The sequence below is a fragment of the Capra hircus genome, chromosome 8, assembly GCF_001704415.2.
Source record: "Capra hircus breed San Clemente chromosome 8, ASM170441v1, whole genome shotgun sequence".
NCBI classification, from domain to species: domain Eukaryota; kingdom Metazoa; phylum Chordata; class Mammalia; order Artiodactyla; family Bovidae; genus Capra; species Capra hircus.
The window spans coordinates 42,228,561-42,253,581 of record NC_030815.1 but is presented as its reverse complement, the minus strand read 5'-3'; the positions used below and the strand labels follow the sequence as shown (position 1 = coordinate 42,253,581).

Genomic DNA, 25,021 nt, shown 5'->3' with positions numbered 1-25,021 from the left:
TAAATAATTTTTTTTTTAAGAGGAGAACAATTTAAAATTTTCCATGAATAATTTTACTTTCAGGCTGGAGTAATCTTACTCCACTCTCTTAAGTGCGAGAAGCACTGGGAAATATTTAGTGAATTGATTTCCATTAGAAAAAGACCCTTAGAAATCCCTGAACATAAAGCACTGCATATGGATGTGTTTGGGGTCTTTGGGGAGGAGGGAAAATGTTTTGTAGTTCTCTGCATTCCTGCATAAAACCTTAATTTAAGGGGAATAATGGTCAGTACTTTGTGTATTTCCTTGTGATTCCAAACCCTAAATTTAATAAGAATCTGCACGTATTAGCAATTGTAATAAAAATGGTCTCCCTGGTTCTTTTTGCAGTTTAATTTGTTTTCGCTTCTTAGCTACTCCCAGATTTAGAGATTGAGAAGTCCAAATATCACAAGCTTATGCTTTGTTCCATTCTTGCAAAATTTAAGGGAGGGGTAAGAGGAGAAATATCCTTTCACAACTTCCCCCCTCTCCATTTATCCCCCAGAAAAGAAAAACAATGAAAAATTTTACAGCATGAAACTGAAAGTGAAGTGTCACAGTTGTTTGGGATTTTCTTTAAAGAGAATAATATATTGTATTAAAATACTTGAACTTGAGAACATGCACATTGCTTTTACTTACATGCATTTAATGAAAGAATTCTTTTATCAAAAAAAAAAAATCATCTTAAACTGCTCCAAAACCACGCAGCCTATTTTCTTAAAGCACTAAAATAAGCTTTAAAATACAAAAAAAAAGCATACCTTTTTTTAAAAAATAAATTTGAATATTAATTTGTTTTCTTATTGGCTTAATTGTTCAAATGTGAGTAAGAATGAGAAAGCACCTGAGCTAAAAATCTCTAATTCTGCTGCCTGGAATAATCAGGGGGAAAAAAAATATGATAAGTAGTTGTCAATATTAAAACAGGCTGAAGGAGGAAGGCTTCGGGCCTTGTAGTAGGTAGAATGAAACAGCAGATTTGAGTCTCCACAATCCTTTCAGTATTAAATTTTCAGTAAAATAAAATTACTTGTATATGAAAACATAGCCTTTCCCCAGCTCTCTTTTTTTTCCTGATCAGCTGATGAAGAGACTAGCAGCTCGCTGCTTTGCTGGCTTGTTAATTTTATCCCCACTAACTGTGATTTCCGATAGCCGGCCTGCTGATAGTGGTAAGGTAAATATCCTTTTTCGTTGCCGTCTTGAAGATTCAGTAGAACTACATCCCAGGCATGTGTAGGTGTGTAACACATCAAAAGCCGGTGTTCTCCGTATTTCTGTGTGTAACTGGGTGCTTGAGGAGAGCAATACCATTAACTGTTGACAGCCTTGCATGCTGTATTTATTATTAGCATGTTCAGCCTCCAAGATTTGCGGGACAAATTTCCTTTTCTTAATCTTCGCTTTAGCTGCAGTGTGTTTAGCTGTATAGTGGGTGTCCTGCTTTTAGTCAGATGAATATTAATGAAATAACGTGGAGCTTTTTTTTTTTCTTCCTTCTTTTTTCTTTTTCCTCATAACTCATCAGACCTTGCCTCCTTCATAGTGGTTATCTGAACACTGTAGGATCGTGATGGAAATTGTCTTTTGATTATTAAGGCCTGGGCTCAGGCTGTCCCTTTAGGATTCTGTCTGTGTGCATGTTGCTTCTCTGGGTTTGCACATTGGAAGATGCATAGAAAGCCTATTTTTTTCTTTTCGAAATCCCACTGGCATTTTTAACATGCCAGGTTGTTTTGTGTTCTGCACCAGGTTTTCTTCACAAAACCTTTCTTTTTCAGAAGGCATTGTACATAAGTGCAAGAAATTATGTCTGAGCTGTAATCACTCTTTATATTGATTGTTATACTCACATGATCATAAATATTAGCCATGTTTGGTGCTGTGGAGAAATGAAGGTAATTGCCTTATGATTAGAGCTCTTTTCAGCTACGAGAAAGGATTGATTAGCATTTGCATACTGGAGGCAATATTGAGAGGCAGGAGGAGCAAATAACAACATCAGTTATTTTGTGTGAGAAACCAATCTCGATATGCAATTTAAAGGTCTTTTTAAAAATTTTCTTGTCCATGGTCAGATTTTGTCTTATCTATTGCTGTTTTTTTCTTTGCAGTTTTTCCTTTCCCTTTATTTTCCTTAAGTTTTGAGATTAACCAGGAGGGGAAAAAAAGTTTAAACTTCTGGGGCTGTCACATGGATCTCTTAGCCCTTTATAAACAGGTTTCTTCTTATACCTGGTTGTTTTTATAGCAATTTTATTATCTCTCTGCATTAGTGCTGCTGGCTCTGGTTTAAAGCAAGCGTTTGCAGGTAATTGGAAAAAAGTGTTTTTTGTTTGTGAGTGTGTGTGTTCTTTATCGGATGATTTAAGTGCGTTTACCCAGGAATGTGGCTTTGTACTTCCCGTTTCTTGTTTACTAATTGCTATGTTAGAAGAAAATCTGGATGGAATTTTGACTTATGTTGTGAATCATGAATAAATTGATGTAAAACCTCAAAGAAGAGAAGGTCAAAGCTTATATGAATGTAAGGATGCAATCTTAGGGAAATGTTTTCCTTATTCACCCCTCGTTTCAGTTTACCTTTGACTCTCTACAGAAATAAGACAATAAAGGTTCTTTTCCCACATCGAGCTGAAATGTCATTTGGTTTTAGTTATCTTCAAACACTTAAATGTATAAATCTCTTCATATTTGTCACATTCTTTGCTATTAGTGTTTCGGGCCTTCGTGTATTTTGATCAGGAAATAAGACTTGGGTTAAAGATACATTTATCCAATATGGTGGTTTTCTATTTTTCTTCTTACTTCACTGATTACTGTTAATTTCTGCTTTGTTTGTTTCATTTTATTCTAATTATCTAATTTTTTTTTTCTTTTTAGTATTCTCTTGTCTTGAATTTTTCTCCTTCGTTTCCAATTAACAGGCCATTGAAGACGGCAATTTGGAAGAAATGGAAGAGGAAGTCCGGCTTAAGAAGCGAAAAAGACGAAGAAACGTGGATAAAGATCCTGCAAAAGAAGATGTGGAGAAGGCCAAGAAGAGGAGAGGTCGCCCTCCAGCTGAGAAGCTGTCACCAAATCCCCCTAAACTGACGAAGCAGATGAATGCTATCATTGACACTGTGATAAACTACAAAGACAGGTGAGCACCTCAGTACCTCACCTCTGTCATCTTCATCAAGGCCACGCGTGCTGCCGCCTGCAGAGCACGCTCTGTTAGGGTGCACACTGGGTTCTTAGGCCCTTTCTACCTCCCGTTTTATGGTTTTTGCTCCAGGGGTATCAGTAAACTTGGACCCAATTTAGAGAGGCTACACTTGATATTTTGTATGATGTTTTACCAGGTATTATGTAAGATATTTGGAAATAGGAGTTTAGATGACAAAATTAAAAAACAAAACAAAACCCTAAGGGATTTCCAAAATACCATCATTTACATGGAAGGATTGGAAAGAGAGTAAAATTATACCTTTGGCTTGAGTTGTTAGAGGGGAAAACAAAGTCTTAGCATATTTAAGGTGAATATGCACGTTAAGACTTTGTTTTAAACCAAACCGATGCTTCCATCAAAATACCATTTCTTCTTTCCTTCCAAGGTATTTTGACGGAAGCATCAGTTTGGTTTAAAACGAAGTCTTAATGTGAATATTCACCTTAAATATGCTAAGACTTTGTTTTCCCCTCTAGCAACTCAAGCCAAAGGTATAATTTCACTCCCTTTCCAATCCTTCCATATAAATTTCTGAGCACTTGTTCAAGCCATCTCCTTCTTCCTAATAACCCTACCTAAAGAGGATGGTTTTCCAGCAACTTTATCTCTTTTTCATGAGATAAAGGAACTTTTGAAGGTAAACTTTGAGAAGTCTGTACCAGACACTATCTCCAGGCCATTTTTAAACAGTAAACAATTATTTGAAAACCAAAGTAAAACATGTTTTGGGGTGTCAGGCAGCTGTATGTAGTTGATAAATTAGGCTACATTTTTTATTTGGTTTCTATTCAGTCATCATGTGATGCAGTTTTAATAGGAAGATCACATCTCATTTCCGTTGAAAAAACTGATGAGAAAAAACACATTTTATGTCTCTAGGTTTCACAGTGACATGAATCAGTTTCTAGCTACCAGAGACGTTTGACATTAACTCTGTTGCTCTGTATACCTGGAATAGTTTACCACAAATAAGTTGTGCTTTTAGTCCTTCATTGTAACTTTATCACATGTTTTTGTAAGAGGAAGAAAACCTCATCATAAAGATGAAGTGGAACAAGCAGGAAATTTTCAACCATGGGGTTTTATTAATAGCTCCTTACAGAAACTATAAAGACTTTCTCAGAAAATGGTGAAAGGGGAATAGGAGCAAATGTGTGTGAAGAGAGTCTGGATTTCTTGGTCCTCTTTGCCTCCCAGGCGTCTCGGGTTCTCTTCTGCTTACTGTTTTCACTATTTCCTTTTTTAAAGTCATTTCCTTTGAGAATTCTAAAGTGGCCACAAAGGGCGGCCCCGTTACATCACGTCTGGATAAGACGTTCGTTGACACGGGGGAGTGACAGTAATCTAGGAAAGGAAGTTTGGCCACGACATCACTCTTTGCCCAGGTGAACACGCGGACTGTAGACCGAGCCTCAGCCGTTCTCTCTGTCAAGTCTCTGTCCCTTCTTGGCTGCACTGGTAGGTTGGCTGGAGGCAGAAATGGTTTCCAGGAAGTCAGTTTGGACACTTAGACCTTATGTATTAGCTCCTGGCATAGAGAGAAATAAGTAGAGGGTGTCACTCTGCATATACCTCTAACTTTTTGCCTTTGTCTCTGGAGAGACACGTCTGTGGCTTTGACCAGGGGCGCCTTGATGTTTAGCAGGCATTGTGTTCATCACCTGCTGAGTGAGCCTAGGTCTGCTGGAACACTGAGAAGAGCCACAGAAGTCCTTGGAGGTTTAGAAAGTCCTTTTATTCCAGGTGATGGCTGTCTCCTCCTTTCACGAGATAAAAGAGGTCACCACCCGCTGAACCGCATACTGCCAACAGATTGTTTCATCTTTCTTTTTTTTTCTTTCTTTCTGTTTTAAAGCAAGCGCATAAATCTAGCGAGAATTCTTATAAAGCGTCAGGGTTCCCCCGCCCCACCAGCATCACCACCTTTTTTGAAACATCTGAACATCTGGCAGCAGCACTGTCCCTAGGCTCCTCTAAGGTACCCGTCGGAGCAGAGATGTGGCCATTGCCCCCACTCCCCCGTGGGCTGTCCCTCCTCTGGATGGCCACCATCCCCACCGGCCGCTGTCATCCCTCCAGTGTGGAGTGTCGGTTGTCATTGATCATTGTATTTTTCGTTCCTGGCTCATCTCACTCCCTTAGATCACCTGCCAGCTCCGTAACCTTTTGGGTTTGTGATTTGCTGATGCACAGGACCATAGGCTGACAACTTTTCCAAAAACCACCTCCAAATACAGAGTCATATGAAGTTCTGTCCCTTAAACCTCAGCTAAGCATAGCACAGTAGTTTAAGCTCTGGTCTTGGCTTAACTACCTGCATTCCAATCTGAACTCCACCATTTACTGCCTATGGGGCAGCTGGGCAACTGACTTAACCTCCCTGACCCTCAGTTTCTTCATCCACAGAATGGAATGATTACTGTACCTCCTTCTAGAGGTCTTAGGAGGATTTGATGAGTTAATATAGCTCTTTGAACAGTTTAATTATTAATAATCAGCCTTTCAGACTATTTATAGCAAATCAGGTGGGTGAGCGGAGCTCTGAGCACCATAAAGAAAATGTCCTTGCTCATACGATTTTCATACTGTTATTTCCAAAACCAGGAACATGCAGTTTCACTGGGACTGATGATGGAGCATGCCTTTGGTTGTACTACAGAGAGAAGACATGTAAATATTTCAGCATGCAGGCATTGAGTCATTTGGTTTTTTTCCTCTTTCATTGGTTTTATTTATTTTACTTTTCCTTAAAGTACCTGTTCTATTAGCACGCACATTTAGGTATGTTCTGGGAAGTACATTCTACATGTTTCATATGCATTTCGTGTTAGTCATCCTCTAGAAAAAAGGCTTACTCTATGTTTTTTATGTCTCTTACCAAATTTGGCGCTCAAGTAGGAGTCACTCAAATTAGGAGCGCCTTTAATTAGATACATCATATTTTTGGTTTTAGAAAAAGCTGCAGAGAAATGTACTTCTCCATGTGTTGAGATTTGTGCACCAGTAAAGTCAGTGACTAATATAGTAATTCAACCTACCTGTGAAAGAAATACCACCTGGACTAACCTCCTTCCCATCACCTCAGTCAAATGTTAGGGCTCTGACAGTCCTGAAGATTAATAGAATATTAAATAAGAACTGGCATCTATATTTAACTAATATATAAGAATTAATTAGCTCTTAGGAGACAGTCTTCTTTTTTTTTCCCCCAAAGTTCTTGCATGATTTCGGGACAGATGTAGCTTTATATTTTTAAAAAGAACAAGGGTAATTTAAGTATCTACTTATTGCTTTTGTTTTCAGTGCCAGACCTAATTTTTTTAGGGAGGTACTTTTCAAAAATGTGACACACACCCCCCACCCAGAAAAAAGCCAATAATTCTATGTGACACAAATATGAAATCTTTCTGCAGTAGTCTCTACTAGAGGTAGCACTGGTCTATTATTACCATCCTCACCATTTTATATCTCCAGTAGAAAACTTGATACGAAGTAGTGTTGGAAGGCTTTGGTTTGATTTATTAAGCATGCTTGCATAGAAAGCTTTTCAAATTGTACTCTCAGTTAATATGATATTTAGCCTAAGGGTCTTTACTTCTTGGAAATGGGACTTATCCCAGTCTACATCTGTACCCTCTAAAATCGCCCCTGTGAAGAGATGGAGAATAAGATGGTGAAGAATGGGGTCTGCTGGAGCTATTCCAAGTCTAGAGGCATGGCTTATAGTTACTTAGATAAGGAGGGAGTTTCCTAAAGGGGATTCTTAGTATTGAAGGGGTTTCAGCTCTGTCTGCTCCAGTTTCCCGGCTGTGTCTCCCTGTGTGACCCCCAGCAGACTATCACCTAACCTCGTGTGGACATGCCCAGCCTCAGCTCACTGTGTCAGGAAGCCATTCACGACACCAAAGGACAGCCCTAAACACGACAGGCATTTCCTATATTAAGACAGACTCAGCCCTCTGACTTCTGGCTATTTGTTCTGCTTGGAACTTCAGAGAGTCCGTCTTCTCATTCTGAGAAATAACCTTTAAAATATGCATAAACATATCAGCCTCAGGCCATTCTCCTTCAAGTTGAAACGCCTCACTTTGCAGTCTGAGTGAAGCCTGGACTTGGGCCACCCTCGTCCCCCTCCTTAGACACGGTTTGCTTCCTTAGTGTCCCATTAAGAACATGGCACCCAGAACTCCAGAAGGATTCCCATGGTGGCTAGTTGCAGGATGCTCGGTAGCCTTCTTTTTCTGGACACCAAAATTCTGTTACCGTCACTCAGGAACGTGTTAACTTTCGCCACCAGCCTTGACTCAGAGTTAACTCCCATTGAAAACCTGGCTTGCTGAAAAACTTACTCCCCTGCAGCATATACACACATTTCTTTTCTCACATGAATGCTGCCAAGGTTAGCTAGCCTTCAGCTAACCCTTTGACTTTTGTTTTTATCCTATATCTACTTATTCTTATTCCTATCTAGTTCCATCTTGCTGATTTTTGTCCCATCATTCTAGTCCATTGATGTAACACTGAGTTTTATGCCTTAAAAAAAAAAAAGACACGTTGACTTGTTTTCCCAAGTTGTTGCTGTCATCCAGAGGTTTGCTATAAGCTATTGCTGAGAAACTTCTAGAGGGCAAAGGACACGTCCTCTAAAACATGCCCCTGAAAATCACTTAAGGTTGACATGCGTTTATTAATCAGTAATCTTTAAAGTTGATAGACCATCTGTGAACTTTACATGGCCATGCTATCATGTCACCTACACTCATCTCTCCTTTCTCAAGGTTATCAAAAAAAGTTAAACCCAAGATATACTGTGTTTCTGGCCTCCCCAATCCATCAACCTAGAAACCCTGCTGAAAGAATGAAATGAGGTTAGCTTGCCATGGCTTTCTCTCAGAGACCCCCTACCAGTACTTAATGATGTTATTTATCTTCTCTAAATAGCCCTGTGGCATCTGAATAATTTCTCCGAAATTTTGACCTGAGGTCCACATCAAGCACAGCCCTCTCGAGTTTCCCTTCTCCTTTTGAAAGCGGGACATTTGCTTATCTCTAGTCTCCTGATTCTGTTTCTATTCTCTGTGATTTCTTAAACATCATTAGCAGAAGCAATCTACTTACTCTTTCAGCATGTAATTAGTTTGCAACTGGACACTTGAACTCATTTGAAGTGGCTTGATAGGCTCTATCTACTCTCCTATCAGTAGCTTTCGTCTGACGTTTCTTATGCCTTGCTTTTCAAATCTGAGCATTGTTCACATTCCTGAAGAATCTGGAAACAGGGTATGAGGAGGTTATTGGCACCTCCTCCCCCTCTAGCAGCTGTTTGAAGACTGGCAGGAGCATTCCTTGAGGAGGGGCCCTGCTGTCTCCAGAGGGTCTGGACTTCAGGTGCAGCCCTGCAGAGGGACTTGGGAAGCAGCGGGGAGGTGGGAGACACCTGCCTAACCCTGGTACCCAGCGGGGCATCCGGGCGGTGGCCGAAGGGCGCTTTTCTCCCTCATGCCCTTCAGGCTCTGCTCTCTTCCCCAAGGCTAGTCTGTCTTCTTCTTGACCCTCATTTTAATAAACCCTGATGATATCTTTAGGATTGGTGGAAAGCTTCAGCATGTTCTGAATCTTAGCTCTCCCCACATTGTAGAAAATCATTTATTGATCCTGGAAATATTAATTGCACTCCCCTCCCCGCTCCGCCCCCCGCCCACCTCCTTTCCAGCCTTGAGTGCCAGAGGGTTAAAAAACTCACAGTACTTGCTTCCACTAGCTTGCCCTGCGGTGGGGGAGACGGTTCTGAACAGGCAAGCGGCCAGGGGATTTCTGGGAAGTCGGGGTCATGTGAGCCCCTTATATAAGACTATGATAACATTATCTGGTATTTATGGTCCCTTTGAGGGCGTCCCAGGTGGCTCAGTGGTGAAGAATCTGCCTGCAATGTGGGAGACACGGGTTCATTTGCTAGGTCGGGAAGATCCCCTGGAGGAGGAAATGGCAGCTCACTCCAATATCCTTGCCTGGAAAATTCCATGGAGAAAGGAGTCTGGAGGGCTACAATTCATGGGGTAGCAAAGAGTTGGACATAGCTGAGCATGCACACACATGATTCCTTTTAGGGGGAAAATATACATCATTATCACATTTACTTGGGACAAGAGAGCCAGCATTTTTACCCTAGTACATTATAGTACCTTTTAAAGGACTTGAGAAACCGCAAACCCAAGGACCAAGAGTACTTGTTTAATTCCTGTACACAGACTCCTTTTTGCAAATGGAGAGTCTCTTGTAGCATTTCCCTAATGAGTGAGGCTGGGCTACTGTTTTAAAGGGCCACATATAGTCAACCCACACTCCAGAAGGGATAGACTCTTCCTTTAAAAAGTTCCCTTTTCTTTTTTCAATGTTTTCTTTCCAGAGTGCTCTACCTGGAGTGCATTTAGGTATTTACGATATCAAAGGCTTTCCCTCAGTTATCATCATCCTGAGGCTTCCATCCAAGATGGACTAATCACACCATTGTTCATACTGTCTTTTAAGATATATTTGTAGGAACATACATTTTTTCCCCTGGAGAAGGAAATGGCAATCCATTCCAGTGTTCTTGCCTGGGAAATCCCATGGACAAAGGAGCCTGGTGGGGTTGTAACACAGTCCATGGGGTTGCAAAGAGTTGGACACAGACTGAGCACAGTGTACATTTTTAAAGCCAAATCATACCATTATTTAATAAGCTTTTTTGTTTTGCTTGAACTTTTTTCCCAGTCAGGTTGCTGACCCACATAGGTCTGTCCTTCCACACTCCTTAACAGGATCATTTGAAATTATTCTGTTGGTATCTCCTCTGGTCAGAGCCTCCCTTCCCCGATGACCTGTCATCTCGGTCAGTCTCAGGTCCAGGAACCATGCGCCCACCCTTCTCCAGGGTATCTGCAGCGTGTCCTGTGATGTGTCTGCCGTGCTATATGTCATTCCCAGAGTGTTCTTCACTCTTGCATATTGTGACACCGCATAGTCTGTTTCAGCTTCTGTATCCCCTTGGTTAAGACCATCACCAACCCAAGATCCCAAATGTGTCATGAAAAGAGCAGTCCCAATTCTGTGCCTTATTCCTAACATCCCCTTACACACAGAATTTCCTCAGCATTTCTCCCAGGCCCTTCACTGCTTCTGTGCCCTCAGCCTCTGTCTGCATCAGGCCCTCAGCCTCATCACTGGCTGTGTGTGGGATGGCCTGCCTTCTCTCAGAGACACGGAATCCCTCTTGTCAGATGGTTACTTAAGAGCTCGCAGTAGCTCGTCATCGCCTCACCGATGGTGACCAAACTTCCTACTGTGGGAAGGACAGTCTTCCATGACCTGGCCCTAGGACCTTCTTGGCTTCATTTGCCACCATGCAGCTTTCCCTTGTATATCACACATTCCCGCTGACTCTGCTCTTCCAGCACAGTCTTGTACTTTGGCTCCTCTCCCCTGGGTTTATGCTTCACCCTCTCTGCCTTGCTTCCCGCTCTCCTGGGGCAGAGTGGGCCGTGTCCCTGAGGACGGACGTGTACGTGGCTGTACATGGGCTCTGTATGCCAAAGGCACCATCTATGCCTGGAGTAAGACCTAAAGGGGATGTGGGGTTTTCCCAGGTGTGTCACACGTCTCAGCTACTTCTCTGAAAAAAAGTGAAAGTGTTAGTCACTCAGTCATGTCTGCCTTTTTGCAATCCCATGGACTGTAGCCCACCAGGCTCCTCTGTCCAGGGAATTCTCCAGGCAAGAATACTGGAGTGGGTAGCCATTCCCTTCTCCAGAGAATCTTCCTGACCCAGGGATCGAACCTGGGTCTCCTGCATTGCAGGGAGATTCTTTACCATCTGAGCCACCAGGAAAGCCTACTTGTCTGCCACCACACAAAGGGACACCAGAGGGGCAGTTTCAAAATCCTCAACTGAAGAGGCTTTCCCTAGAGGCCAGGGCCCTCTCTTGTGTGGTGGTTGGCATTTCCAGTTGAAGATCAGCTAGAGATTAACTCTGTAATCCGACTACCAAGATGGTGCTCAGAAACCGAGTTAGGGCTCAGGGCCCCCTCTGGGTGCTGACTGCTGTAGCAAAGTACAGCATCCTATCTGATGGGCACAACAACTGTCTGAGGTAAGTACTCACCCCATTTTACAAATGAGGAGCTAGATTCGGGTAGGCTAAAGCTGCCTTCCTAAGGTCACCCCCACACCCACCAAGCAAATGCTACTGTCTCCCACTGCTTCTAGCACAACTGATGGAAATATGTAGAGGGAGATGGGACCGGAGTAGCAGGCATTGACTTGTTTGGAAGAGGCAGGAAAAGTCCCCAGTCATCTTGCCAGCAATCCCCTGAGGTGGGCAAGGCAGGTAGGTGATTATACTGAGGCGTGAAGTGTGACATGAACCGCCAGAGGTCGCCAGCCTAGGAGGAAGGAGCCGGGCTGGGATGAGGACCCAGGTCTTCTGACTCAAGTGTTCTTTCTACTCTACCACAGGTGTAACGTGGAGAAGGTGCCCAGTAATTCTCAGTTGGAAATAGAAGGAAACAGGTCAGGATCTGTCTTGTATTCCTGTGTCTCTAAATACAGGTATCCCTTGGCCCACCACCCGGCCTTCGAAGCAGATCCCTCCAACGGCCTCCTGATCATCCCTCCTTGTAGTGGGCGATGGAGGCACAGATGTTCTCGAGCACCTGTTGCGGCTTTTGTTCGTGCTGTGTTTCCATTTGGGCGTGTCCATCCTGTAAATGCGCTTCTTACAAAGGCATCAGGAGCCGCCACCAGCGGGACCCTCCCACCAGACATGGGTTTCTGTCGCTTGCCCTCCTCTCTGAGCGCGGCTTCTGCCTCCCATCCCGCGGGCCTCTTAGCTCTGCGCTGTCTCGGTTTGAAGCTTAATGGACAGCACCGGGTGCTGTGCGCGCGCGCGCCCCCCGCTGGCCGACCCTGTGCGGTCACCTGTGCGGAGAGTGTCACCAGCTTGGGTTCAGGGCGCGACTTCCAGGCTTACCCGTCGCCTGTGGTCTAAGCAGCCTTTTTAACCTTCGTGTGGCTCTGCTTTTGTCGGGTGGAGAGCAGAAATGCTTTTCTCCTGGAGACTTTGTGAGAATGAGAGGATGTCGGTTGGGAGAGAGGGGTGTGCAGCCATTACAAAGGGTGAGTTGTTGTTATTAGTATAGTGAAAATAACTTCTTACCCCTTTTGGTCAGCCTGTACTTTAAAAAAAAAAATATCGATACCGTATTTTGCCATCATGTTCCACTTTGTCAGCTGCCTCAATAATGTCCCTTATGGAGCTTCCCCCCCCCCCCCCCCCCCCAGTTTGGGGCCAGAAGGAAGAAGAATCCAAGCGGCGTTGCAGAACAGATTACCATCACCGGCTGTGGCACTCCCTCTGTATAGGGAGGTTAGATATCGGGTGATTCATACCCCCTGTATCTGTATGGAGATGAAGCTGTTGGACAAGATTGTCGTTTTTTTTGGTATTTCTTAGTTAACAGTGATCAGTCCTGGAAGCCAGACACACAAACCATACTGGGTACTAAGAGGTGTCAAGAATGGTGTTCTGTTTTTGCCACTGTGAGAAAGAACTCGGTCTGAGTTCGAATTTCAGAAGTGAAACAAGAAACACTTGACTTCTGGAGTCTTGATATGAACCAACATGGTAAATATTTCCACCATCAGGATGTAGAAAGGAAGCTTTATGGTCTAAAAGGCATAATGTAGGCTAAATGCCTGGTGCAGTGGACAGGAGCAGGCAGAAGCTCCTTCACCGCACTGCCTGGGTTCCATCAATATAGTCATGTGACCATGAGAAGAGGATTAATAACTTTAAAGGGTATTAAGAGCCCCCAGGGTCATGCCTAGGCTTTCTGAGGAGACGACATGACCGTATATAGTTAGGACCCAGATAAATCTTTTGACTGAAGATACATTTAAACTGCAGCTTCCAGAGGCATAGAAGGGGGTGACGTTTGCTTCCTCGGGACTCTTCCAAGTCTGTCTGGCCCCTTACTGTCACGTATGCTGCTTCTCCCCAGAAGCCCGAGTTTAAGACGTGTTGTTCAGAGCTTGCATTATGATTAATTTTTTAAAATTCTTTAAAAAATTCCCTCCATGTGTTCAAAAGCACTGAGCATTTTCTACATGTCAGTCTCTGTGTAAGTATTGAGAATGAGGCGGGGGTGGGGGGAAGGGTAAAATGAAATGCCTTAAAGCATAGTTGGAAAGAGTTATATAAGGGAATAACACAGATCTGTCGTCTGAATCGAGTGTACGTGCCAGGTGAGAGGGTAGGCGCGGCAGAAGCCAAGTCAGTCGGTGGCTTGTGGGGGGAGTATAAATCCCCTCAAAGTAGCTAGGGGTGGGGTGGGGGAAGCAGGGTGGGGGTAGCGAGGTGAGGAGGCCCGTCTATGTTAGGCAGCCAGGGAGGAGGCAAAGAAAAGCGGAACCCTCTCTAGAGACCATACACCTCTCAGTATGGCTGCATCATCAGGTGCCAGGGAAGCGGGGCATAGCACTAGACAGGGCGGCAGGTGTGAAAGCAAGAGGGCAGATACTCAGAGGTGTGATTCACAGGACTTTGGGGCAGCTCAGAGGTGAGGTGGAGGAGAACTTGATAAACTCCTGGTTCTCTGTCCTGAGTGGTAAATGGATCTGGTGAAATTTACATTGACAGAAATAGGGCTGAAAAAGAAGGTGGCCTGTGGTACCCAGCCAGTGGCCTGTGGATCTGGTGAAATTTACTTTTACAGAAATAGGGCTGAAAAAGAAGGTGGCCTGTGGTACATACTCCATCCTAGGAAATCTAAACTCTCTCCATGGCTATTAACAGCCCTTAATGTTGTGATTATGTTGTTAGTATTGACTATCCCTTAAGGACCAGCCAAGAAGCTCTTTTAGACAAAATTTATTTTTAGCAACATTGGCACCAGACATTTGGTATTTCTTTAAATGGGGGAGGGAAGCTGTGACCAGACCTCAGGCTCAAGCAGGACCCTTTTCATTTAATTAGATTACAGAGAAATTGCCATGAAATACAAGCATGACCAAGTGGAGACACTCAGAGAATTTTAGTTCTAGGTGAAGAACCTTTCTTCACTTACTCAGTTTGGGCACTGTGGGCTCAGAGACAGGGCTGGCAGTCTGTCTTGCATTTTCCCCTGGAAGAGGGCATGGCAACCCACGCCAGTCTCCTTGCCTGGAGAATCCCATAGACAGAGGAGCCTGGCAGGCTGCGGTCCATGGGTCCATGGGGTCACAAAGAACTGGACACGACTGAGCGACTGAGGACTAGTGTACTAGCAGTGTGAGTGAGGAAATCAGAGCCTCAGGTGATGTCCCTGGCAATGCTTTTTCTCAAGAGTATAGTCCTCAGATTAGTCCTGGGGCTTCTTGGACAATTGGCAGTGTGGTTAAAGCCCCTGAGGTGTTTTTGCTACAAAGTAGCCAATTGAACTTCCTTTAACTCAGCATTCCCTGAACTCATTTAACCAGCGAAGCCCCCTGTCCAGGGAACACTGTTAATGATCCATTAAGCTCGCCTTCCATAGGGCACACGTATCGGGAAATGAGGGCTCAGAAGTTGCATTTAGTCCTGAGAGTCAGCTCAGGGAAATGTGGATACCAGGACTTAATTTTGTCCTCCTTAAACAGTACTGATATTCTCAGATGTGTACTGGGATATACCGCTCTTTGCCTCCTGGTGACTTGACACTTATTAATGATGCTCAGCCAATTTTAACCATGTACAGCAGGTGGGCAGCCCACAAATAAACTTGGCCCATCCGCTTTCTGAGGCGCAGAAGGCCTCCCCAGGGCTCCGAGCTTCAGCCTAGCCCAGGAGCCCAGGGTCTCTGCCTCTCAAAGCTTCAGAACAACCAGCACAAGCGACCTCTCTCTGAGGCAGGGGAAAAATCCCCAGCTAGAAACAAGGAAACTGATTTTCTTACAGGGCTGATAAGCTGTCTTCAAACCACTCTCTGTCTTTTGATTTTAAAATGGATCGTTCTGAAAGAGGACAGTTATTAGGCATAAATGTTCTTGTACATCCATAGGAAAAATATCCGCCTCGTTTCTTTAGAATCACATCTCACGTGTCTTCCTTAAGAATTTCCTAAAACGGCCATTAGAGGAAAAAGCACGCTTGGGGTGCTTGCTATAATACACAGGCACATCCCTTTAACAGAGTGACATTTAGTATCTGCAGCTCAGGTAGAGAGCGATTTGATTTTGTTTGCCTGCAAAAGCTTTGTGCTTTTTGAGCTTGATCACAATTCAACCAAAAGCTTTGAAGTGTTTTTTTTTTTTTGTTTGTTTGTTTGTTTGTTTTTTACATTACGAAGTTAGAGACCTGGGGAGAAATTGAAGGACAGAATATTCAGTGGAAGGGAAGGTGGGTTCTTACCTTTGGAAAGGAATGCTTCCTTTGAGTCACTTCTGAGTCTCCAAGATGAGGTGACAAAAGCTGAGCAAGGAAGCAGCGTCTCACTGAGACAGGTGGACGGTTAGAATTCCGTGCCTCCACCTGCTGTGATGAAGTGTCGTGGGAAAGAAAGAGAAGAGGAAACTAGATGGCCCGAGTCAATGTTTCTAAAAAGCCAAGTGGCAGATGATGAATCTTCTCAGTCATCTCCTCAAAATGCTTGTCCAAATAAACAATAAATAAATAACACTCCAAACCTTATGTCCTGGCCATCGCCTCTGCTTTGCTGTAAGTTCAGTGAGAACTTACTTCGTTGTAAGTTCAATGAGAAAATTCTGAAGGAATAGATAGGAACTTTATACGGTAGATTCTGTTAAAATCTACTTTTTTAAGATAGAAAATTTATGGAATTATTGTTCTATTATTCTATTTATTTGGCTTTATATGGAAGAGTTAAAAGGTGCCAGGTGACGAACTGTGCTGTTTACGGTGACATAAATAATACTTGGTCATATGCCCCTCAGACGACGTTTCTCTGGGAAAAATCAAATTAGATTTTTTACTTATAGCATGCTTTCAAAGAAGGTAACCGGGAAAGTGTTTGAGGTCTACTTTATTTATGGATGACAATATGGTTCCAAATCATATTAGATTGTAAATCTTCATTTTGTTGAACAAGAGCACATTATTATTAATGTATGTTTATGCGCTGACATTTCTCCTTCTGGTCCTTAGTTCATGCCTTTTAAAAAACCTAGTTGAATGTGTATTGCATTTACAATTTGATATCCTGTTGGTTTTTTTCCATTGAATGTCATACTGAGCATTTTTCCTGTCTTTTAAGGCACATAATTTAAAACTACATAAGTTTAGATTCTAGCATTCCCTCACTTGTTTTTTCCCCTGATTGTTTAGCATATTGACTGCCTTATTTTAAATAATCCTGTGATGAACATCTTTACATGCACATATAATATACATATGTATATATCTTTATCCATATTTCTGCCTAGAGTAGATTACCAATCACAAAACCATACATCAGAGTATGACTGCATTGAAGACTTGTTAAAGCCCTGGTGCTTTTCTTATTGAACTGAGTGAGCCCCTTAAGTCTCCTAACTTTGGGGCATTTACCTTGCATAAACCTGGGGTAACCTCATTTTGGTTGATAGGCACATTATATATCTAATCCTTAAACAACCCTTGGGGTAATTTTCACAGCTATCCATTCCACTACCCAAAGCAAGTCAGCCCACATCCCATTCTCTTTTGGTATTACCTCCTATACACCTCAAGAAGCCGGGAAGTCAGATTCTCAAGCTTGTTGGGAGTTACAGTATTGTCCGTCAGTACTCAGTAAGATTCGGATGAGAGGCCTCAGTAGAGAGTGCACAGTGCAGGTGCTCTGACCCCTACTATATGACTGGCTCAGATCTCTGGGGGCTTCCCGGATAAGCAGAGTGCTACTCAGATCTAAGTGCATTTTTAAATGGTATTTACTAAACCCTATAGGAATCTGACCCTACAAAAAGACACATGCTTCCACCTACTGCCCTCCAATGCTGACCCAGTTTTTATGGTTTTCTTCTGAAATGATTTCCCATGTTTGACCCCTTTAGGACTCTAATAATTTTCTGTGAAACCTTTCCAACTACAAGTGGGTGTTCTAAATCATGATGAAATCTTATGGAGGCAAGAAAACCATACACTTTTATATTCATTCATTAAATATAAAAAAATATAAACAAAACCTGTTTCAGCTTTAGTTAAGATTACTTTCCAGAAGTATCCATTAGGAATTCTTGTTGGTAGATCAGCTTTGGCAGGTAAAAACACAAATCATGAAGCAGCCAACGATGGCACCCCACTCCAGTACTCTTGCCTGGAAAATCCCATGGACGGAGGAGCCCGATAGGCTGCAGTCCATGGGGTCGCTAAGAGTCGGACATGACCGAGTGACTTCACTTTCACTTTTCCCTTTCATGCATTGGAGAAGGAAATGGCAACCCACTCCAGTGTTCTTGCCTGGAGAATCCCAGGGATGGGGGAGCCTGGTGGGCTGCTGTGTCTGGGGTTGCAGAGTCGGACATGACTGAAGCGACTTAGCAGGAGCAGCAGCAGCAGCCAGCATTTTAAAGGAGTAGGTTTCTAAGCTAGTATTACAGTCTTATGCATTCTTCCAGCTTTACCTAAACTGTAATCAGAGGTAGACCTGATATTTATGTGATATTTATAATGTCTGTAGTCATCATTTTTAAGTCATAGTGGTAGAGATGTGAAATTCTTGCCATTCTGTTTATGGAGGTAATGGGAGAAAAACTGGCTCCCAGATGAAGCACAGCAAAGCAAATCTCGTGTGTGTGTGTTTGTGTATAAGCATGTAAACTCTACATGCAGGACTTGCAAACCACCATTAGCATAGTGGCATGTAGGGCTTTTCCATCTCATGTACCGTGACAGCAAAGCCAGGTGTCTCTTTGACCTCGAGAGGAAATGTGTGTGCCTACCAGCACCTGCAAACTCTGTTAAATGCAGTGGGTTCTTTTATCTTTGTATTTTGGGTTATTCTCCTTCTCCACCCCCTACATCTTATAGGATCACGTTTCTTATTCTGTGGTAGACTGTTGTATGAAATAGGTGGGAAATCGGACCATTTTGGAGGAGGGGGGCAGGTATCACTTTTGCCATGGCAAACAGCACATTTGGAAATAATAATTTCTGCTCAAGCCTTAAATGTATAAAATGACATAATGGAAAATGCCTTGGGGGTAGGATAAGAAATGGAACACCTTCTGCAAATCATTGTACAATTAGTCCATTGTTATGTACTTTAGGGGAAAAAAACTTCCTGGCAGTGAAGAAAAAAAGTATTTGAGAAGGTATATTGAAAAAGCATTTGTGCAGCTTAAGTTTGAGAAAGAAATGCCAAGAATTCAAAACTCTGTCAGGCTACCTTCTTTTTTTTTTTTTTTTAACCTTTTTAAAAAACCTTTAATTTAGGGAAAAATAAGTTACCGTAACAACATTAGCAAGTGGTCCGGCTACCTCGTGCATTCTATCCTTCAGGACCACCTGACATTTCCTGCCTGGGGCTGAGATGAGAAGTATCCCCTCTGAGAAGACGATGGGGGAAGGGTTCTGACTGCACGTAAAGTGTTCCCATGCTCTCTGGAGGAGAGAGAAAACCCAGCATACATAGAATTAAGTTCTGAGCAGCAAGGTACCAAGAGTTGTTTAATATTGAGAAGAACAGTTTCTTGATCCTGGATGGATCATGGAATATTTGAAGGGAGTAAAGGATAGAGAACGTTCTAGCCATGGAGTAAGAGGTGGGAGACTTGGAATTTGTGATAAAGAGGGGATCAGCTGACGTACTTGGGAGTACGCATAGAGAGGCTGTTCTGACCGGAAGAGTCACATAAGCAGGACAGGTGGGGTTTGCAGAGAAGGAGCTGAGGAGGGCTCTGAAAGCCAAGCTGAGGGGTTTGAATGGAGATGGTTCTAGTGAAGCCACAAGAAGGTTTCCTTAGATGGCATCCAGGTCTTCCTTCAGCTCCGGCCCTTGGTTCTTTGGAGGTGTTGGGGGTGGGGGGAGCATAAAGAAAGTGAGAGAGGAATATTAAGCCACGTGAGCCTTTGTTTTTGAAACCAAGTAAATGTATGTCATTTTACAGGTATTGGTCCTGAGTTTCAGAACATTCAGCTGTCTCTTTTATTGAGCATAGATAACTCTGGACTTGTCTCCTTCGTAGATTCTAGAATATGTCGTGGGAACAGGACATCAGACCAAGATTGAGCCATTCTGTCCCTGATGAAAAGAGCTTTACCACACCCTCAGTGCAAACTGCTTCTTTCCTACTTCTCTAGTAGCGCAGATGAAATTGAGAGTACGTCCATCACAGGTGTACACAGCAAAGATATACTTGTAATCCGTCAATAGAAAAATGACACCATCTGTTGGCAATGTAGAAAATGACACTGAAGATGTCACTGAGGGTCAGGTGTTAAATCCAAAATTACAAAGAGGTCTGACTGTTGCTAGGGTATAAAGAATGCCAATTATAAACAGAAAAGTGAAGATCTATAAATTCCTCTATTGCCTTTCAGATATTCATTTACAGACTGGTGAAATGTTTGTGTATTTAAATCTCAGAATGGGAGAAAGAAAAACAGAACAGAGATTGTGGCCCTGTGTCAAAGGTGACAGCAAATGAAATGGTTTTTTTTCACATTCTATATGGGGTAATTTATGGTGGTACCATCACATTTCTCAGCCTCAAATGGGAGGAAGGGGTGGCTGAGGGTAAGCGAACACCTTGGTTCTTGCCACAGTAATCTTTAAAATCCAGCTTCCTATCAGAGTGCGGTGTTCTTATACCTCGTGGGTTGGCCCCTGGCTCCAGTATTCATGAGGCCTGTATATACATTAAAAAATAAAACTAAATACTGACCCAGTATCACAGAAAAACTCACCCATCCCTTTGACAGGATTTTCGGTTAATTTATGCAGGCCCCTTTGCACTTCAGCATTTTCCCCACTGGTTGCTAGGCAACCATTTGAGTTACTGCGCATGCCTTTTTTATGATAACTGTCATTATGATTATTTTTTAATTATACGACTGGGACTATAGATTAAAACAGCATATTGTCACTCATTCTCTGCTGCTGCTTCTAGCATTCTCACACTCTCCTAGGATTACCTTCCAAAATTTACATGGCAGTGATTTATATTTTTTTCATGTATTTCTGGCTTCACAAAAGAAGTGGAGATGGCATTGTAAGGAAAGTGAGATTTTTGTGAAAAATGACTATACCATATCTCCCAAGCTGTTATTGATCTAGATACGCTCGGTCAGAAAATAGGATCCTGAGGCTAAATTATATCTTGTTCCTTCGATTGTGTCTGCTTCTAACATTAAGTAATGTTAAATGCTTATATTGTATTATAGTCTGTTTCTCAAAATTATAAAATGTGAAGACTTGTTGCTATTAAATGTGCTTTCAAATAAAGCTACCATGAATTGGGGGGGTCGGGGGGAGGGTACAGCACTGATCCCAGGCGCATGAAGCAGCCACACTTGCTAAATATGTTTGTTCTTTTCTGCACAAATTACTTCATACACACAAAATGGAGTTAGGCAAGATGAAGGGGTTCCTCCGGCAAATAATAATAAAGGTACGTGTGGTTCACAGTGTGTAAAAATGCTCTCAAAGGAATAAGACTGCAAAGATAAGACAGCCCTAGTACATACAGAAGCTTTTCATTTGAATTTCCAGAGGATGTTCTAACACACTATTTTCTGAATATACAGTGACTATGAAAACAAAGGGGTATGGAAAGACAGTCAGTGTTATTTATTTTTTTTATAACCAATTCAATTATTACTCATTTAGAAATGGAATTTTTGGTGGAATGGGATATTTTAAATATTTGTATCAAACTGAAGAGGTTCACTCTGTGGATTTCCCACACATACATGGCAGAAGTGGAGACCTGCTGGTGTTTCCGTGTGATTTTGAAGTTAGCACCAGGGACATGAATCTCTCATAACGTTAGTGGTAGGATTTTCTTTGGTCTGAAGAGCCCCATGTTTCTATGCATGGGCTGCCATTTGCTTTTTTTGACATTTTCTGAAAAAGAATACAGGTTTGTCTCAGTAGTGTGTGACCTGTTATGGTTCTGTGTGTGTCCCCCACCCTACAGTTCAGGGCGACAGCTCAGCGAAGTCTTCATTCAGTTACCTTCAAGAAAAGAATTACCAGAATATTATGAATTAATTAGGAAACCGGTGGATTTCAAAAAAATAAAGGTACATCTTTTGTTTACAAACTTTTCTTTCTTAAAGTAAATAAAATAGAAATGTAAATAGGTTGGAAAAAGTCATAATTATTAGGACTCGACAGTGGTGACCCATCTTCCTGCCACTGCCCCGCACTGGGGCCTGGCACTTGAAAGGCCAGCATGTTCCTGTGCCTTTAGGTGTACGTTATTTAATCCTCATATTGAGAGCTCATATTGATTATACTGCATTTTATTTAAGAAGTCTCAGATTGCTCCCGTGATCCCAGTGCCCTTACAGGTTCCCGTCATATGCCCCTCACTGCCCCTTGTAAGAAGGGTGGTCTCTGTGGATGGTGCCCCCTGGAGTTGTGTAGCCCACCTTTCTGGCAGGACTGTCTACTGGGAAGACAAAGGGAAGATCAGGCTTTGTTAACCAAGTACTGATTGTTGTATTTCTACCTCCACCCTCCCCCACCCCGCGCCACCACCCCCCCCCCCACTCTGTTTTATCCAAAATTTCCATCAGGAAAGAATTCGTAATCATAAGTACCGGAGCCTGGGTGACCTGGAGAAAGACGTCATGCTCCTCTGTCACAATGCTCAGACATTCAACTTGGAGGGATCCCAGGTGAGACACGTTTAACCTTAAACATGCCCGTGTTGTTGTCAGTAAAATATTTTCATTTGCTACCACCGCTCCTATCCTGGCAGAAGAAAAGGAAAAATAAAAGCCTATCTTTCCATGCTACTTACCTAAGTAAGTCAATCGAGGCTTTGGCATTTTAAAATTAATGCCAGCTCCTTTGTACCATATCCATACTAGTTCCTTCTTGTGCTTCCCTTTTAAGGCCTGGCTTTTAACCAGAGGAGGAATTTAAGTTAATAACTTAATATAATGCCTAAAAGCTAGAGGTACAATCTTTGCTTTTATAGAAATGGTATATTTGGTTATATTTACCTTGGGTTTTCTGATTGTAACTTTGCCTCAGGAGCTGAAACTGCTGTTTTGTTTTAGAACAAAAATTATATAGCAAAAACAACCATCACCCCTAATTGTTACAAAAATGCTTTTTATCAGGTCAGCTGCAATTCTCTTTACTTTCTTTCTCTGCAGTTAGTGGGTATAAGAGTCTGTAAGTGTTTCTGTTAAAATAACTAAGTAGGTAGAGGACACTCTTACTTTAATTACACCTCAATTCCACTCCCCTTTTGTAGGAACTCTCCTTTCCCCATCTATGCTCTCATACTTATGAAGCAGAAAGAACATGAAGGCAGGCCAGTGTGTCTGCCAACCAAGGCAGTGTTAAACCACCATCAAAGTCCTTAGGCCTCTTTCCTGATTGGGCTTTTTAATCTTCATGTCAGTTCTAGTCACTAAATTGGAGAATGTGGGCCTCCTCAGAATGTGCCTTGAACAGACTATATACCTTTCCAGTTAATGGGACTTAATATTAGTGTTATTTTGACCATAACAATAGGTCTTGAAAGCAAGCCTTCTTCAAAGAAATTTAAGGTGAAAACTAGGACACAGTTAAGTCCAAGAGTCGATACAGAAGCGTTTTGTGAATGACCACTTAAGGTTTGTGGGTAGACTGGAGGTTCTTTACAGGACTGTGGCTACATTGTGATATTCACCCTGACCCACCACCCGCAGTTTGCCACACTGCCTCACCCCTGACCTGGGGTGAAAAATGGCCTCTCGATTGGCTTCCTTCCCAGGCCCACCTGGATGTTGGTTTATCTTTTTCTAAGCACCTTCTTATTCTGTCCATCTACTTCCCACCAAGCTTTGAGCTTCCCCACATACTATTAAAATATAGAATGAATTTAATCGCCATAGTTTGCTTTCTGAGGTTATATCCTCACTCTTTAGCCTTATCTCCTGCTGTTCCTCAACCTAAACAGTTCATAGTCCAATAAGACAGGTCCCGTAAACACCCACTTCCCCAGATACGCATGCAGTTGTAGGAAAGAATATAAATAGAGTGCCTTGATAGTAACATCTTGCATAATAGTCATTCCATGTCATAACCAGGAAATTGATGATGGCTCCATCCCAGACACATCTTTGCGATTCTTGCCTCCCCCACCTTTTCCTTTGCTCCCCTTTCCTAAAAACCCCTCTTTCTGACCCCTGATAGGATCATCCTCACCTTTAAGATCCAAAACTAAAACACTACAGCTAAACTGTAGTGTCTCTGCGGAAATTCTGCCCCAGTGGCCCCATCCCAGTGTGTCTTCTTTACAATTTTTAAGTGTACAGCTCAGCAGCATGAAGGCTATTTTCATTGTTGTGCAGTAGACCTCCAGAACTTTTTCACCTTGTAAAAGTGAAACTCTCTAATCTTTCCACCAAGCACTGTTCTACCTTCTCTTTCTATGAATTTGACTATTCTAGACAGCTCATAAGGGAATCACACAGTATTTGTCTGTCTGTGAGTGGGTTGTTATTTCACCTAGCATCGTGTCCTCAAAGTTCATCCATGTGGTATAGCATGTAACAGGATTTCTTTCCTTTTTAAGGCTGGATAATATTCCACCATATGGATAGACCTCATTTTGTTTATCCATACCTCTGTGATGAAAATTTGGTCTGCTTCTACCTCTCGGCTATTGTGAATAGTGCTATTGTAAACATGGGTGTGTACGCATCTCTTCGGGACCCTGCTTTCAGTTCCTTTGGGTATATATCTGGAATGGGCTTGCTGGATCATATGGTACTTCTGTTTTCAGTTTTTTGAGGAAAAGGGCCATTTTTGAACTTTAGAGTTCTCTCAGCAACCACACAGGGCTATACTCACATATATGCATACACTAGAAATAAAGCATTTATTGCAATACTGTTGGCTGGCGCAGATAAAGTCAGTAATAAATAATGGCTTTCCATTCTTGTTAGGAGAATTGCACCTTTAAGAAAATGTTGCTATACCACAGTACTTGATGGAACAATTTAAGAAATATAGTTTGATTTATTTTTTCTTTCTAGATTTATTGAGATTTTAGTGACCTAAGGCACTGTTTTACCTAAGTTTACCATGTACAATATAATTTTACTTACATAAATCATGAAATGATTGCCACAGTAAGTTTAGTGAATATCCATCATCTCATATAAAATCAAATAGAAAAAAAATATTTTTCCTTGTAATGAGAACTTAGATTTACTCTCTTAACAACATTCATATTAAATGTACAGCAGTATTGATTATATTTACCATATTGTACCTTACATCCCTGTAACTATTTGTCTTATAACTGGATGTTTGTATCTTTTGACTGCTGCTGCTAAATCGCTTCAGTCGTGTCCGACTCTGTGCGACCCCATAGATGGCAGCCCACCAGGCTCCCCCATCCCTGAGATTCTCCAGGCAAGAACACTGGAGTGGGTTGCCATTTCCTTCTCCAATGCATGAAAGGGAAAAGTGAAAGTGAAGTCGCTCAGTCGTGTCCGACTCTTGGCGACCCCATGGACTGCAGCCTGCCAGGCTCCTCCGTCCATGGGATTCTTCAGGCAAGAGTACTGGAGTGGGGTGCCATTGCCTTCTCCAATCTTTTGACTACCTTCATCCAAT

The 25,021-nt window shown here is 42.4% G+C and overlaps 1 protein-coding gene across 5 annotated transcripts in view; it reads left to right on the top strand.

Annotated features, from left to right (window-relative positions):
- Positions 1-25,021, top strand: part of SMARCA2 (SWI/SNF related, matrix associated, actin dependent regulator of chromatin, subfamily a, member 2) — a 177,113-nt gene that overhangs the window by 144,382 nt on the left and 7,710 nt on the right. For 3 of the 5 annotated variants that reach the window (XM_018052035.1, XM_018052036.1, XM_018052034.1), the window contains exons 28-31: positions 2,955-3,172; positions 11,736-11,789; positions 21,372-21,477; positions 21,976-22,077. In XM_018052035.1, the coding sequence (XP_017907524.1) occupies positions 2,955-3,172; positions 11,736-11,789; positions 21,372-21,477; positions 21,976-22,077 (480 nt within the window). Of the gene's footprint in view, positions 1-1,108; positions 1,205-2,954; positions 3,173-11,735; positions 11,790-21,371; positions 21,478-21,975; positions 22,078-25,021 lie in introns of all 5 variants that reach the window. The other 2 variants (XM_018052038.1, XM_018052037.1) reach the window with 2 other exon arrangements.